The sequence below is a fragment of the Zonotrichia albicollis genome, chromosome 16 (assembly GCF_047830755.1).
Source record: "Zonotrichia albicollis isolate bZonAlb1 chromosome 16, bZonAlb1.hap1, whole genome shotgun sequence".
Lineage (NCBI taxonomy): Eukaryota > Metazoa > Chordata > Aves > Passeriformes > Passerellidae > Zonotrichia > Zonotrichia albicollis.
Window position 1 is genome coordinate 14,178,688 of NC_133834.1, and position 11,848 is coordinate 14,190,535.

Here is an 11,848-nt window from a genome sequence, read left to right on the forward strand (position 1 = left end):
GTCCCAGTCAGAGGAGAAGCGGGTGCCTCTCCTCTTTATTGGAATGAATTCCTGTAGGGCTCCTCTGGACTGTCCCCATGCAGAATCCTGCTCGTGTGGGGTAGCAGAGCTCCTTGGGCTGCCTCAGCTCCTTCTGGGCTTCGTGGACAGGGAGAGCTGAGCATCAGCGCCCTGCAGTGTCCTCATCTGTCCCCAAAGGTGGCTGTCCCCAAGCACCGTGTCCTGGGCTGGTTTGATATCCCCTCCAGCCACCACAGGTCACCAACTCCAGGCAATGCCATCGGCCCCAAAGGAAACAGGCCGTGCTCCTGCCACCCTGAAGGTGTCCCCACTGTCACTGCACTGGCAGCGTGGCACAGGGCACAATGTCACCAGCACCTGGCACACTTGCTCATACAGAGCAGCCTCCCAGCACCATCCCCAAAGTCTGGCCATGGCACAGTGACCCTTGGGCTCCCTCAGGGCAGGAGCCATTCTGGGGGGGCTGTGACCCAGCTTTTCTCAGGGAAGGTGGCAAACAACAGTTCCACAAGAGCGGGAGCAGGGGAAGCCCCTGAACCCGAGAAGGGGGGTGGGAAGGGGGCACTGGTGTGGAGCAGGGGGTGATGGCTCAGAGCAGGCAGGAGCCAGCCCTTGGCCGGACACCACGGATGCCCACGGAGTGGAGGGGCAGTGAGAGGGACCCACAGCCACGGGAGGATGCTGAGAAGTGGGTGCTCCATGGGAAAAGAGGGGTGCCTCCCCCAAAAACACATGAGTGCCCCCATCCCGAGTCATGAGTCAGCTCCATGGAGAGATGGATACCCCATCCCTGGGGAAGGGGGACACAAAGCCTGACCCCAGCTCCCCTCAGCTGTGAGGCCTCATTAAAGGCAGCCCAGATGTCCCCACCTGCACCTCAGCACTGAGCTGAGCCCCGATGTGCCTGTCACGTGTGGGCAGCACTGGCAGGGCTGAGCCTTTAAACACCGCCTGAAAACGACAGCAGGGGCAGCACCAGGGCCAGCACCCTCTGCCTGTGCCTCCTGCCGCGATTCCCAGTGCAGGCAGCACCCCCTGCCCTCCCCACGAGCCCCAGCGGGACCAGTGTCCATCGGGCTGGGATCCATCCCTGTCCCCACAAACGTCAACGCCGGGACGGAGCTTCTAAAAAACCAAGTACAAACTTTATTTTGTTTCTTTACAAAGGCACGAGCCTCTTTTTTTTTTTTCAACTTTCTTAACAAAATAGAATAGCTTCTCAATCAACACAAAGACCTGAAAATTGTAAAAAAAAATACAAAAAAAAAAAAAGAAACAAAAAAAAGAAACAAAAAAAAAAAAAAAAAAAGGGAAAGGAACCGAGAAACAGCTGCAGCTGGGGGGAACCTACTGAATACCACCGAGGCTCTACACACAACTGGCCTAAAACCCTACAGCCGGGTGGGGGGCAGTGGGGCGAGGGGGGGATGCACAAAACAGGGACCCCCCACCCGCCACGACAGACCCAAGCGACACAATCACAAAATAGAAAAGCTCTTCGGAGCTGACAGACCCCAAAACCAGGTTAAGTGCTTAAAGGAGGGATGGGAACGGGGTGGGGGGACAGGAACGGGCACAGGGACAGGGATGGGGTGTAAAAATCAGCCCCCAACCTGCCATCCCTGTGCCAAGGAGGTGGGTGTTGGAAATGCCAGGGAGGGATGGCATATGCCAGCCCTCCCACCGTGCTCCAATGGCATCATCCCAGGATTATTTTACTCTCCAAGGGGGCTTTCCCTGCCCCATGTGGGGTGCAGGAGCCATGGTGGTACCCTGAATTCAGGGATCCCTGTCCTGCCCTTGCTGCCATGTCACTTGGCATCTCCCCCCCTGCTTAAAAACAAACATTTAATTAAAAGAAAAAAAACCACAAGAGAAGGAAAAAAGCAAATTAAGATCCCAACCAAAGGCCCTGTCCCAAGGGAACACCATCAGGAACAGTGGGGCTGCTGCCAGCTTGGCAGGATTCCCTGTGGGTTGGCAGGTGGGGGGTGACAAACCAGGGTGGGGGGCTGTGCCCCCATCCCCAACGCCCCCCACCATGCCCCGAGCCCCCCATACCCCACTGTGGCCACCCCCAAGCCCCTGCCCCCCTAGGAGCTGAAGGGTGACCTTTGCCTGCCTCTAACGCTCTGCTTTACAGTATTGGAAAAAGGTCATAAAAGAGACCCAAATCACGTTGTATTTTTTAAAAATTTCAGCATATTCTCTGACGTTTCCCCCCCTGCCCCGGCTCCCCTCCCCAGCTGCTGGCCGGGGGGTGTCAGGGCAGCTCCCCGTCCCCCGAGGGCTCCTCTTTGCTCTGGTCCATGGAGTCACTGTCGTTGCCCTCGGTGTCGGAGGCGGTGTCGGAGGCGGAGGGCTCGGGGCAGGCGCGCGCGGGCGTTACGATGACAGCGCGTCTCTGCTCCTCTTCCTGCAGCTGCTTCTCCTGCGTGCCCTCGATGTGCTGGATGGCCTGCCCGGGGCACACAGCGACTGTCAGGGCACCTCTGACCCACCCTGGGGTTAGGGACCCCCCAGGCCCCCCACTGCCAAAGCCCCTGCTGACCTGAACGATGGTGTCCAGGTTTTGCCGGGACGTGGAGACCGTGTTGATGACCGAGGAGGGGCCCATGGTGACCACGGTGACATGATGGGAGGGAGGCGGCGCTGGAACGATCACGGTGGGGTGGTGGGTGGGCGCTGGGGGAGCGTGTGATGGCAGGAGCTGGGGACAGAAGGGAAACCCTCAGTGAGCAGGGCATGGCGGTGTGGGGAGAACATTGCGCTTGTTCACAGAGCCCAAGCTCCATAAAAGCTGAAGCAGCACTCTGCTGCTCCAGTTCTCCATCCCAGAGGATGCAGGAGGATGCCAGCTGAAAGCTGCTGTCACCTCAGCTTTGCAGAGCAGAACATGAAGGATTCCCTGTGTCCCAAAGGGCAATGATTTGGGCTTTGAAGCCGGGAGAGCCAAGTGCCAGCCCCTGCGTGGCCAGGAATTCCCCACACCCCTCAGAGATCCTTGCTGGAGCAGCGGATAGGAAGATCCGCCCTAGCAGGAGGCTACGGAGAGTTCACCTAAAAATAGGCTGAACTTCCCCGGGAGGAGGCTGGCGGGGACCCTGCAGGGACACGGCTCTGCAGGAGCCCAGGGAGCAGGGAAGAAGCTGCTGTTCCTCTCTTTGAAGCTCCCAGAGTGGCATGGCCCCAGGCTGGGCTTGAGGGTGGCAGTGCACAGGGAGCAGTGCTGGCACAGGGCTCGCCTCCTCCCTACACCAGCAGGCCTGGGGGAAAGGCTGAAGGTTCCCATCCCCTCCGCCTGCCAGCTGGACACTCCCCTTTCCCAGCCTGCTGGGTGGCAGGGAGTGGTTTGGGCATCCCTGAAATTCAGTAGGAGCCATCCAGAGAAAGGTGAAGCCCCTGAGATGAAACTCTCTCTGGCAGAGAGTGACTTTTTCTGTACAAACCCCTCTATGCCAGGGAACAGAGCCCTGGAAGCCACCACGGGTGCTCCAACCCACAGTCCCTCCCTGAAACTCAGGGTGCCCACAAGCACAGCCCCAGGCACTGTGGGCAGCTTTGGGACACCCCTTTCCCAGATCACTACAGGCAAGAGCTTTGCTGGGACATCAGTGCCCGCAGGAAGTGCCAAATCCATCACCAAACCCACCCCCTGCTCCTGTCCCTGGGGGTGCCTGGGCTGCACTCACCTGGGTTCGGATCTGCTGCTCGCGCTCGAGCTTCTCCTGGTGCAGCAACCTCACCTGCTCCTGCTGCTGCTGGAGCTGCACCTGCTGAGCAATCACCTTCAGCTTCTCGGGGTACATGTGGGCCTCCAGGGAGCGAACCTGCGGGTCAGGGAACCCCAACATCAGTGGGGAGTCTGGCACAGCCCCACTGAACCCCGGCTGTCCCCTCAGGAAGCCCTGGACAAGCACAGAGAAGCGGTGTCCAAAGCAGGTGTTTGGTGACCCCACAGCACTGCTGGTGTCCCTGGGGTTCCCTGGGGACATGGCAGAGGCTGCAAGAGGGCACCTGGCCTCACCTGCTCCTCCAGCATCAACCTGGCCTCACCTGCTCCTCCAGCATCATGCGGACCGAGCGCTCCTTGTCCAGCTGCTGCCGGAGCTCGATCATCTCCCGGCGCAGATCCTCGGCCTTCTCATCCTCCCAGATGTCGGGAGAGCCGATCCCCTCGTCCTTGTCCTCCGCCCGTCGCCGTTTTGGGGAGGAGCCACTGAATTCCTGCCATGGGAATGTGGTGTCAGGGAAAGGGGGACGCCCTGTCTCTGCCATCCAGACTTCTGGGTGATGCCACTCCCCACCAGAGCTCCATGCAGGAAAGGGTCTCCCTGGGGTTGGGTTTGATGCTTGGGGACAGATGGGCTCCTGGGTCCCCCATCCTGGTCCTCATCCTCAAAGCCAACCTGATTCTCACACTGACACCCAGAGCAGTTCAACCAGGCCACCCCAGCACCAGAACTCCCACCAGGCCATCCCAAACCCCCCAAATGGGTGGAAATAATGGAAAATGGGAGCCCAACCCTTCTCCCCCTGCCAGGTAAGAGATGCCAGGTTGAACTGGGCTCCCTGCCCTGCCAGGGGAATGGAAACACCTCCACTCTCTGGCTGAGCAGGGTAGAGGGCTCCACCCTGAGCCCAAGGAAATGCCATGACATCCCCCTCTGGCCAGCCAGGACTGTCCCACCCCGTGCTGTCCCATCCCCGGGGCAGTACCTGGATGAACCGCTTGAGCTGGGTGTTCTGCTGCAGTAGCCGAGTCTTTTCCTGCTCCAGGGAGAAGATGTACTCAGCTGTCTGCTGGAGGATGGCTGCCTGTGGAGCAGGAGGAGGGGCAGGCTGAGGCAGGGGACCCTGGTGTCCCCCAGGCCTCCTCCTGGTGAGCTCTGCAAGCAGCACTGCTCCTTGTGGTGTCTCCTCCCAGAGTCTGCTTCAGCCCAGGTTCCCCTGGTGAAACCCTCCAATTCACCCGACAGCTGCCTCCTCACCCCACTCCCCTCTGCACAGGTCCCCTCCTCACCCAGGAATGTGCCACCCTGCTCCTGGGGCACGGGGGGCTGTCACACACTCCCAGCCCACTGCAGGACACCGGGCTGGGGCTGCACACCCACTCCTGCTGGGAAACCTCCCCAGGAGAGAGCTCCATCACCGAGTTAACTCCCAAATGCCCCCATCTCCACTTTCAACCCCTCCACGTGCAGGACCAACGTGTGCATGCTGCTCACCTTGCTGAGCTTCTCCCCATCCGTGTGTGGGATGAGGGTTTTCAGGGACTGGAAGCCAGCATTGATGCTCTGCATCCGCCGCCTCTCGTTGCTGTTGGCGATTTCCCTGCGTATCCGCCGCTCCTGGTCCCGCTGGGTCTCTGGAGTCAGTGGGATGTTGGCCAAGCTGTGAGAGAGACCCAGGGTTAGGGAAGAGGGGCTGCACCCCTGCTGCCAGCTCACTGCATCTCCCCTTGCTTTGCAGTGATGTTCCAAGCCACCAAAGGGACGGGTGACACGGAGGGGACGATGGCTGCAGTGCTGGAATCACCAAAGCAGGTGGGCGGGTTTCTCCAGCCCTGTGCCAAAGCTTTGGGGGATGCACTGGCCAAACCATGGCCCTGCTGCAGCCCCCTGGTTCCTCTGGGCTCAGCCTGGGCCAGGGGACCCCCAGGTGGGCGAGGGAGGCTGTGGGCTGGCCGGCTGTGTCCCCGCGGGCCGGCCGGCGTGTGTGGCCCCGGGAAGGCGCTCCCTCCCTCCCTCCCGCCCCGCTGATGGCTTCCAGATGACAGCTCCCAGCAGAGAAGCCCCCGTCCCACCCCAAGCCGCAGCTCCTGCCTGCTTCCTGCCGCTGCCTCCTCGCCCCCCACGCCCTTGCCCTGCAGATGGGCCGGGAAATGCCAGCACGGAGGGCGAGGGCTCCGGGCAGCCAACACCCGCGGGTGCAGAGCACCAAACCCGAGCAAAGCTCGCTGCCACAGGGTCCAGCTTCACCCACACCCCACTTCTTCCCCGAGGGAAGCAGGGCAGAGGTTTTGGATCGCACCATGCCAAGTCTCCCCAGCGTGCAGGCACCCGCTGGCGCCGGGGATGCTGCGAGGCACCAAAGACTAAACACAGCAGCCGGGCTGCCGGCATGGGCGAGATAAGCCGGGCTCCAGCCGCCCGTCCAGGTGCCCGGCGGCTCCGGGATGGGGAGGTGGGAACATTCCACCCAGAGCCTTGCCAAAGCCAGGCTGGGAAGCAAAGCCCAGCATCCTGCCCTCACTGCCCTCCTGGTGAGGCCAGGGAGGAAGCATGGAGGTTTGGGAGAGCAGGATCTAAGGGATATCAGCAGCACCACCGTGTGCCCAGGCAGTGACCAGAGACTCTCAGGCCACTCATCACTGCCTGCTGCAAGTGGGGAATGCACCACAACTCATCCATGATATACAGGGATGGGGAAAGAACCAGCTCATCCCAGAGGGATGGCAAAGGATCCTCACTCAGCCTAAGAATGGGACGGATTCCAGGTCTGTCCAAGGGCACGGGGAAAGATCCCAGCTGTGCCCAGCAAGACAGAGAAGAATCACAGCTCATCCCAAGCAGACAGGGAAGGACCCCAGATTACTCTAGAGGGATGGGGAAGGATCCCAGATTACTCTAGAGGGATGGGGAAGGACCCCAGATTACTCTAGAGGGATGGGGAAGGATCCCAGATTACTCTAGAGGTATAGGAAAGGATCCCAGTGCATGCCAAGGGGATAAGGAAGGACCTCAGCTCAGCCCATGGAGGCCAGGAAGGTATTTGTCCCCAGTCTCTGGGGCAGTGTCCCAGCACAGGCTGATGCTGGGTGCCAAGCACACACTGCACTGCTTCCCCCACATGCAATCCCGGGGATGTGGAACTGGGATGGATGCCCAGGGGTCTGCCCCTCTCCCTGGGAGCAGCCTCTGCCGCAGGGACCAAGAGCTGCTTGCAGCAGGACTGTGGCACAGGGCTCCCATCTGGTGGTGGCTGTCACCCACCTCTCTGCTCCTGCTGAAACCAGCCCCAAACTTGTCCCCAAAACACACCAAACCCTGCAGGTCCTGGAGACATCGTCCCTCTTGGGGTAAGGAGGTGGCTGGAGCACTGCTCCAGGATGTGGGACCACCAGACACTCAGGGGGAATGGGATGGAGAGGCCCAGGACTGGGCAGCACGGAAGTGCTTTCTTAAATACTGGGAAAGGAGGAAGAGCCTGCTTCCTCACCGGGAGACCTCCCGCAACCTGCCCCAGCTGCTCTTCCTGGGAAGAGACCTGAGAAGTGACAGCAAAATACGGAAAGGGCAAGAACCCATGGATTGAGACACCCGGCATGGCCAGGGATGGGGCAGGGGGAGCAGGTGGCATCCACTGGAGCCCCTGGGGTGTCTCCAGCCTGGTGCTGGTGCTGTGGGGTTTGTGTCAGGCAAGCAGAATTTGGTTCTTCCTACGCTGGTGAGGGCATTTCTCTGACCTGGACCTCAAGGGAAACAAACCCATGTGGGTGCTGGAGCCAGGCACAAGGCAGATGCCCCACTGTCCACTCATGTCCAACACCGATCACAGCTTGTGCAGGAGGTCAGGGAGGCACGGCCACGGGGGCAGGGTGTCCCCAGGCTCCCTGAAGTCACAGGTAGGGTGTTCCCCAGCCTGCAGGCAGGGCATCCCCAGGTTCACAGGCAGGGTATCACCATGCTTCCATGAAGGGCGCTTCTAAGCTCACAGGGTCAGGGTACACCTGCGTGTACAAGCAGGATACAGCCCCAGTTCACAGGCAGGCTGTCCCCCAGCACCCTGAGCTCGCAGGCAGGGTGTCCCCGAGCTCCTGGAGGTCACAAGCAGGGCAGCCCCGGCACCCCAAGCTGCACGCAGGGTGTCACCGAGCGGCCTGAGCTCCAGGCAGGGTCTCCCGGAGCTGGGGGCAGCGGGATGGCAGCTCCCCGAGCTCTGCCCCGTGTGGGTCAGTGTGGGGCCGTGCAGCAGCTCCCAGTGCCCGGCGGGACGGCCGCACCCCCTGCCCATGCAGCCACCCCCGGCCCGCGGGCCCGCAGCGACCACCGTGAGGGACCCCAGAGAAGCCGCCCCCCAGCCCCCCTTCCCTGGGTCGCGGCCCCTCCGGGGGGGGCTCAGGTGCCGCCACTCCCCGGCATGGCCGGGACGAGCCCCGCAGGCCGTGGGGCAGCACCCCGAGGGGCCGGGCCCCCAGCACGTGCCCCGGGGCCCGGGCCGCCCCTCGGCCCCTCAGCCCCGGCCGTGAGTGCGGCCCCGCGGCGGCCCCGGGCCCGGGGGGCTCAGCGCGCCCGGGGGCGGGAGCTGCAGGCCCGGGGAGCCCGGGGGGGCTCGGGGCCGCCCCGCGTGGCCCCGGGGCCCGCGCCCCCCCCCCGCCCGCCGTCCCCCGCGGCCGCAGCCCCGGTCCCCGGGCGCCCCCCCGCCCGCCGGGGCTCCCCGCGTGTCCGCGGGCTTTGTGCCGCCGCTCCCGCACTACATGTCCCGGCAGCCCCGGCCGCGACCCGCCTCCTCCGGGCGGCTGCAGAGTCACGGCCAGGCCCGGCGGTAAACACACACCCCCGCGCCCCCCGGACCCCCGCGCCCCGCGCCCCCCGCCCCGAGCGCGCCCCGCCGCACCCGCGGGGCCCGGCCGGGACCGGGGGCGCGGCGCTCCCCGCCCGGACCACGCGCGGCCGCCGGTCCCATGTGCGCGGCCGGGACCACGTGCGGGCGGTGGGGCCGCGGCCGCCGCGCCGCTCCCCCCGTTCTCCGCTCCCCCCTTCCCCGCCATCCCCCCACGGTGCTCCCGAGACCCCCGAGCCCGGGATCTGCCGGCGCTCCCCCACCTGCAGAGCCCACCGATGACCTCCTTCTCGGATTTCCTGAAGTGCTGCAGGGCCGGCACCTTGGGGGCCGGCACCATGAAGTACTCCATAACGGGGGCGGGGGGCCCGGTTCAGCCCAGCCCGGCTCGTCCCGGCCCGGTTCAGCCCCTCCCGGCCCGGCTCCGGCCTCTGCCCGCGGCCCAAGGCGGGAAACAGCTGGAGCGAGCGCGGCTCCCGCCCGCCGCCGCCGCCGCTCCCCCGCCCGCCCCCGCCCGCCCGGCGCCGCCCCCGCCCCGCACCGGCCCCGCGTAAACAAAGGCGGCGGGAGGGGCCGCGGCGCGGCCGGAGCGGCACCGGGACACGGCGGCGGAACGCGGCGGGACACGGCGGGGCGGGGGGCGACTGGAGCGGCCGGGACGGTACCGAGCCGTGCTGGCACCGGCCCGTCACAGCGCGTCGCGTCCTGACCTGGCTCCATCCTATTCTGCTCTATCCTGTGCTGCTCTATCCTGTCCCGCGCTGTCCCATCCTACCCTCATGCTGCCCTGTCCCCAACGCATCCCAGCTCATACCATCCTGAGCTGTCCCCATGCCACTCCATACCCCTCCTATCATACCATACCAAACCCTACCCTATCCCACCCTGACCTGTCCCCCTCCCATGCCACCTCATTCTATCCTGCCCTAGCTCCATCCCATCCTACCCTATCTTATCCTGCCTTATCCTACCCCATCCTTACCTGTGTCCATTCCACCCCACATCATTCCATCCTGCCCTAGCTCCATCCCATTCTACCTTATCCTCTGCTATCCCATCCCACCCTGGCCTGTTGTGTCCCTATCTCATCCTATCTCAATGTGACCTGTCCCCATCCCATCTTGCCATAGTTCTGTCCCATCCTGCTCTATCCTATCCCATCTTGACCTGTCTCCATCCCATCCAGCCTTGTCCCTATCCTATCCTATCCTATCCTATCCTACCCTACCCTATCCTATCCTACCCTACCCTATCTCATCCTTTCCCATCCCATCCCATCCTGCCCTAGTCCTATGCCATCCTACCCTGACCTGACATGTCCCCATCCCATCCCCATCACACCCTGTCCTCACTCCATCCTAACTCATCCCATCCAATCCCATACTAACCTATCCTATCCAATTCTATCTCAGCCCATTCTGACCTGCCTCATTTCCATCCCATCCCATCCCATCCCATCCCATCCTATCCCATGGTATCCTGACCTGTCTTGTTCCAGTCCCATCTAATCCTATTCCATCCTGTCCTGTTCCCATTCTATCCTGCTTTATCCCCATCCCACCTAATCTGCCCCACCTTATCCTACCTTATTCTTGTCCCTATTCTATTTTATCCTGTCCCCATCCAATCCTCTCCTACATCCAGCTTGTCCCACCCCATTCTACCCCTTCCCCATCCCAATCCCACCTAATCCCCTCCCCATCCTATCCTACCCAACCTGGCCTATCCTAGTCCTGTCCCACGCTCTTCTATTCAATCTGATCCCATTCCTATCCCACCACATCCCATCCCATTTCTGTTTCCAGCAGGGTCTGGCTTTTGGGGGGCTCAGAGGGCTGCCAGTGACTGGGGGAGAGGGGGGGTCTCAGCAGCCCTGAAGATGTCACAGGGCTCAGGGAGCTGGGGGTGACAGGGATCCCATGGCTGGCAAGGGGCTTTGGGGAGGAGGCTCTGGGGGTGCTGGAGGCATCCTAAGGGCTGATGGGGGGCTCTGGGGGCTGGTGAGGAGCTTGAGGAACTGAGTGGGGGCTCTGAAAGCTGGCAGGGGACTCAAGGAACTGCTGGAGGGCTCTGGGAGCTGGCAAGGGGCTGTGGGGCCTAGCAGGGGTTTGGGGGCTGGCAGGGGCATGGAGCTCACAGGAGGCATGGAGAGCTCCAGGTGGGGTTCAGGGTTTGGGGATGATGGGTTCATGTGGGCAGGGGGCTTTTAGGGGGGCTTCTGAGGGGCTGGCAGAGGGGTTCTGAGGGATGGGGGAGCTTAGGGGGATAATGGGGGATGATAGAGGCTTTGGGGGGCTGTGGAGGTGGCAGGAAGGTGCAGGGGGTGGCAGGGGTCACAGGGCTGGCCGGGGCCATGGGGGGCTGGCAGGGGCTGTGGGGGGGGAGTCACAGGGGAGCACAGGGCTGGGAGGGGAGTCTGGGGGAATGGTAGGGGAGCACAGGGCTGGCAGGGGCCATGGGGGGCTGGCAGGAGCCGTGTGGTACCTGAGGGACCTACCTGTGGCAGGTGACCTCTCCCCACAGCCCCCCAGCAGTGCCTGCGTGGGTGCAGGGCCCCCGGAGCGGGAACGCTGGGGGCGCTGGGGGTGGCTGTCACCCCGGAGGGGCAGGAGCCGCTCTGCAGAGCCGGGTGGGCTCAGCCCTCCCCCAGCACGGCGCGGCCCCGCTGGGAGCTGCAGGACAGGTTCTGCCGGTGTCCCCTGGGCCCCCTGCCCGGCCCCCGCGGGGCCCCGCGGCTCGGGGAGCAGCGCGGCCCCCCTGCCTGGCACCGCGAGGGGGACACACCGTGGGGACACCGCAGGAACCCCTCGGGCACCCGCGTGGGAGGGACGGTGCTGCCCTCCCGTGTCTGCCCTGCTCGTGGCGGGGATGCTGGGGACGCGGCGGCTCCCCCACAGAAACACCCAAACCGCGGGTGGGATGTGGCTCCGGCCGCCCGTGTGGGTCAGAACTGCCCCTCCATCCGTGTCCCCGCTCTGCTGCGCGGCTGCTGGGGACACAGCAGCTCTGTCCCCGCAAAAGAAAACCCCAAACCGCGGCTGGGATGTGGTTTCAGCTGCCCTCACTCCGTCCCACCTTGTGTGGGGCTCTTGGGGACACGGCAGCTCCCTCTCCACCCAAAAGTCCGCATGGAACAGAGCGTCCTCCCCGTGTGTCCCTCCCTTTCGCAGGGAGGACACCGCATTTCCCCCTGAAAAAAAAAAAAAAAAAAAAAAGAAAGAAAAACAAAACAAGAAAGAAACGGAAACAAAACAAGCACGGG

General features: G+C 63.4%; 1 protein-coding gene across 1 annotated transcript; it reads right to left on the bottom strand.

The window, feature by feature from the left end:
• Positions 1–1,307: 1,307 nt before the first annotated feature.
• TFAP4 (transcription factor AP-4) lies at positions 1,308–9,116 on the bottom strand. Its single transcript, XM_074552970.1, has 7 exons — positions 8,850–9,116; positions 5,250–5,415; positions 4,741–4,839; positions 4,078–4,248; positions 3,714–3,851; positions 2,573–2,731; positions 1,308–2,479 (listed from the first exon to the last, which is right to left on the bottom strand). The coding sequence occupies exons 1-7, from the start codon at positions 8,936–8,938 to the stop codon at positions 2,285–2,287; spliced, it is 1,017 nt and encodes a 338-aa protein (XP_074409071.1). The 5' UTR covers positions 8,939–9,116; the 3' UTR covers positions 1,308–2,284.
• Between the last annotated feature and the right edge of the window lie 2,732 nt (positions 9,117–11,848).

Excerpts from the sequence above, each read along its gene's own strand:
- TFAP4 (XM_074552970.1), bottom strand. The coding sequence starts at position 8,938 with ATGGAGTACTTCATGGTGCCGGCCCCCAAGGTGCCGGCCCTGCAGCAC. Across the intron at positions 5,416-8,849 it reads GTCATCGGTGGGCTCTGCAG|CTTGGCCAACATCCCACTGA; the intron begins GTGGGGGAGCGC and ends TCTCTCTCACAG. Across the intron at positions 4,840-5,249 it reads ATGGGGAGAAGCTCAGCAAG|GCAGCCATCCTCCAGCAGAC; the intron begins GTGAGCAGCATG and ends CCTGCTCCACAG.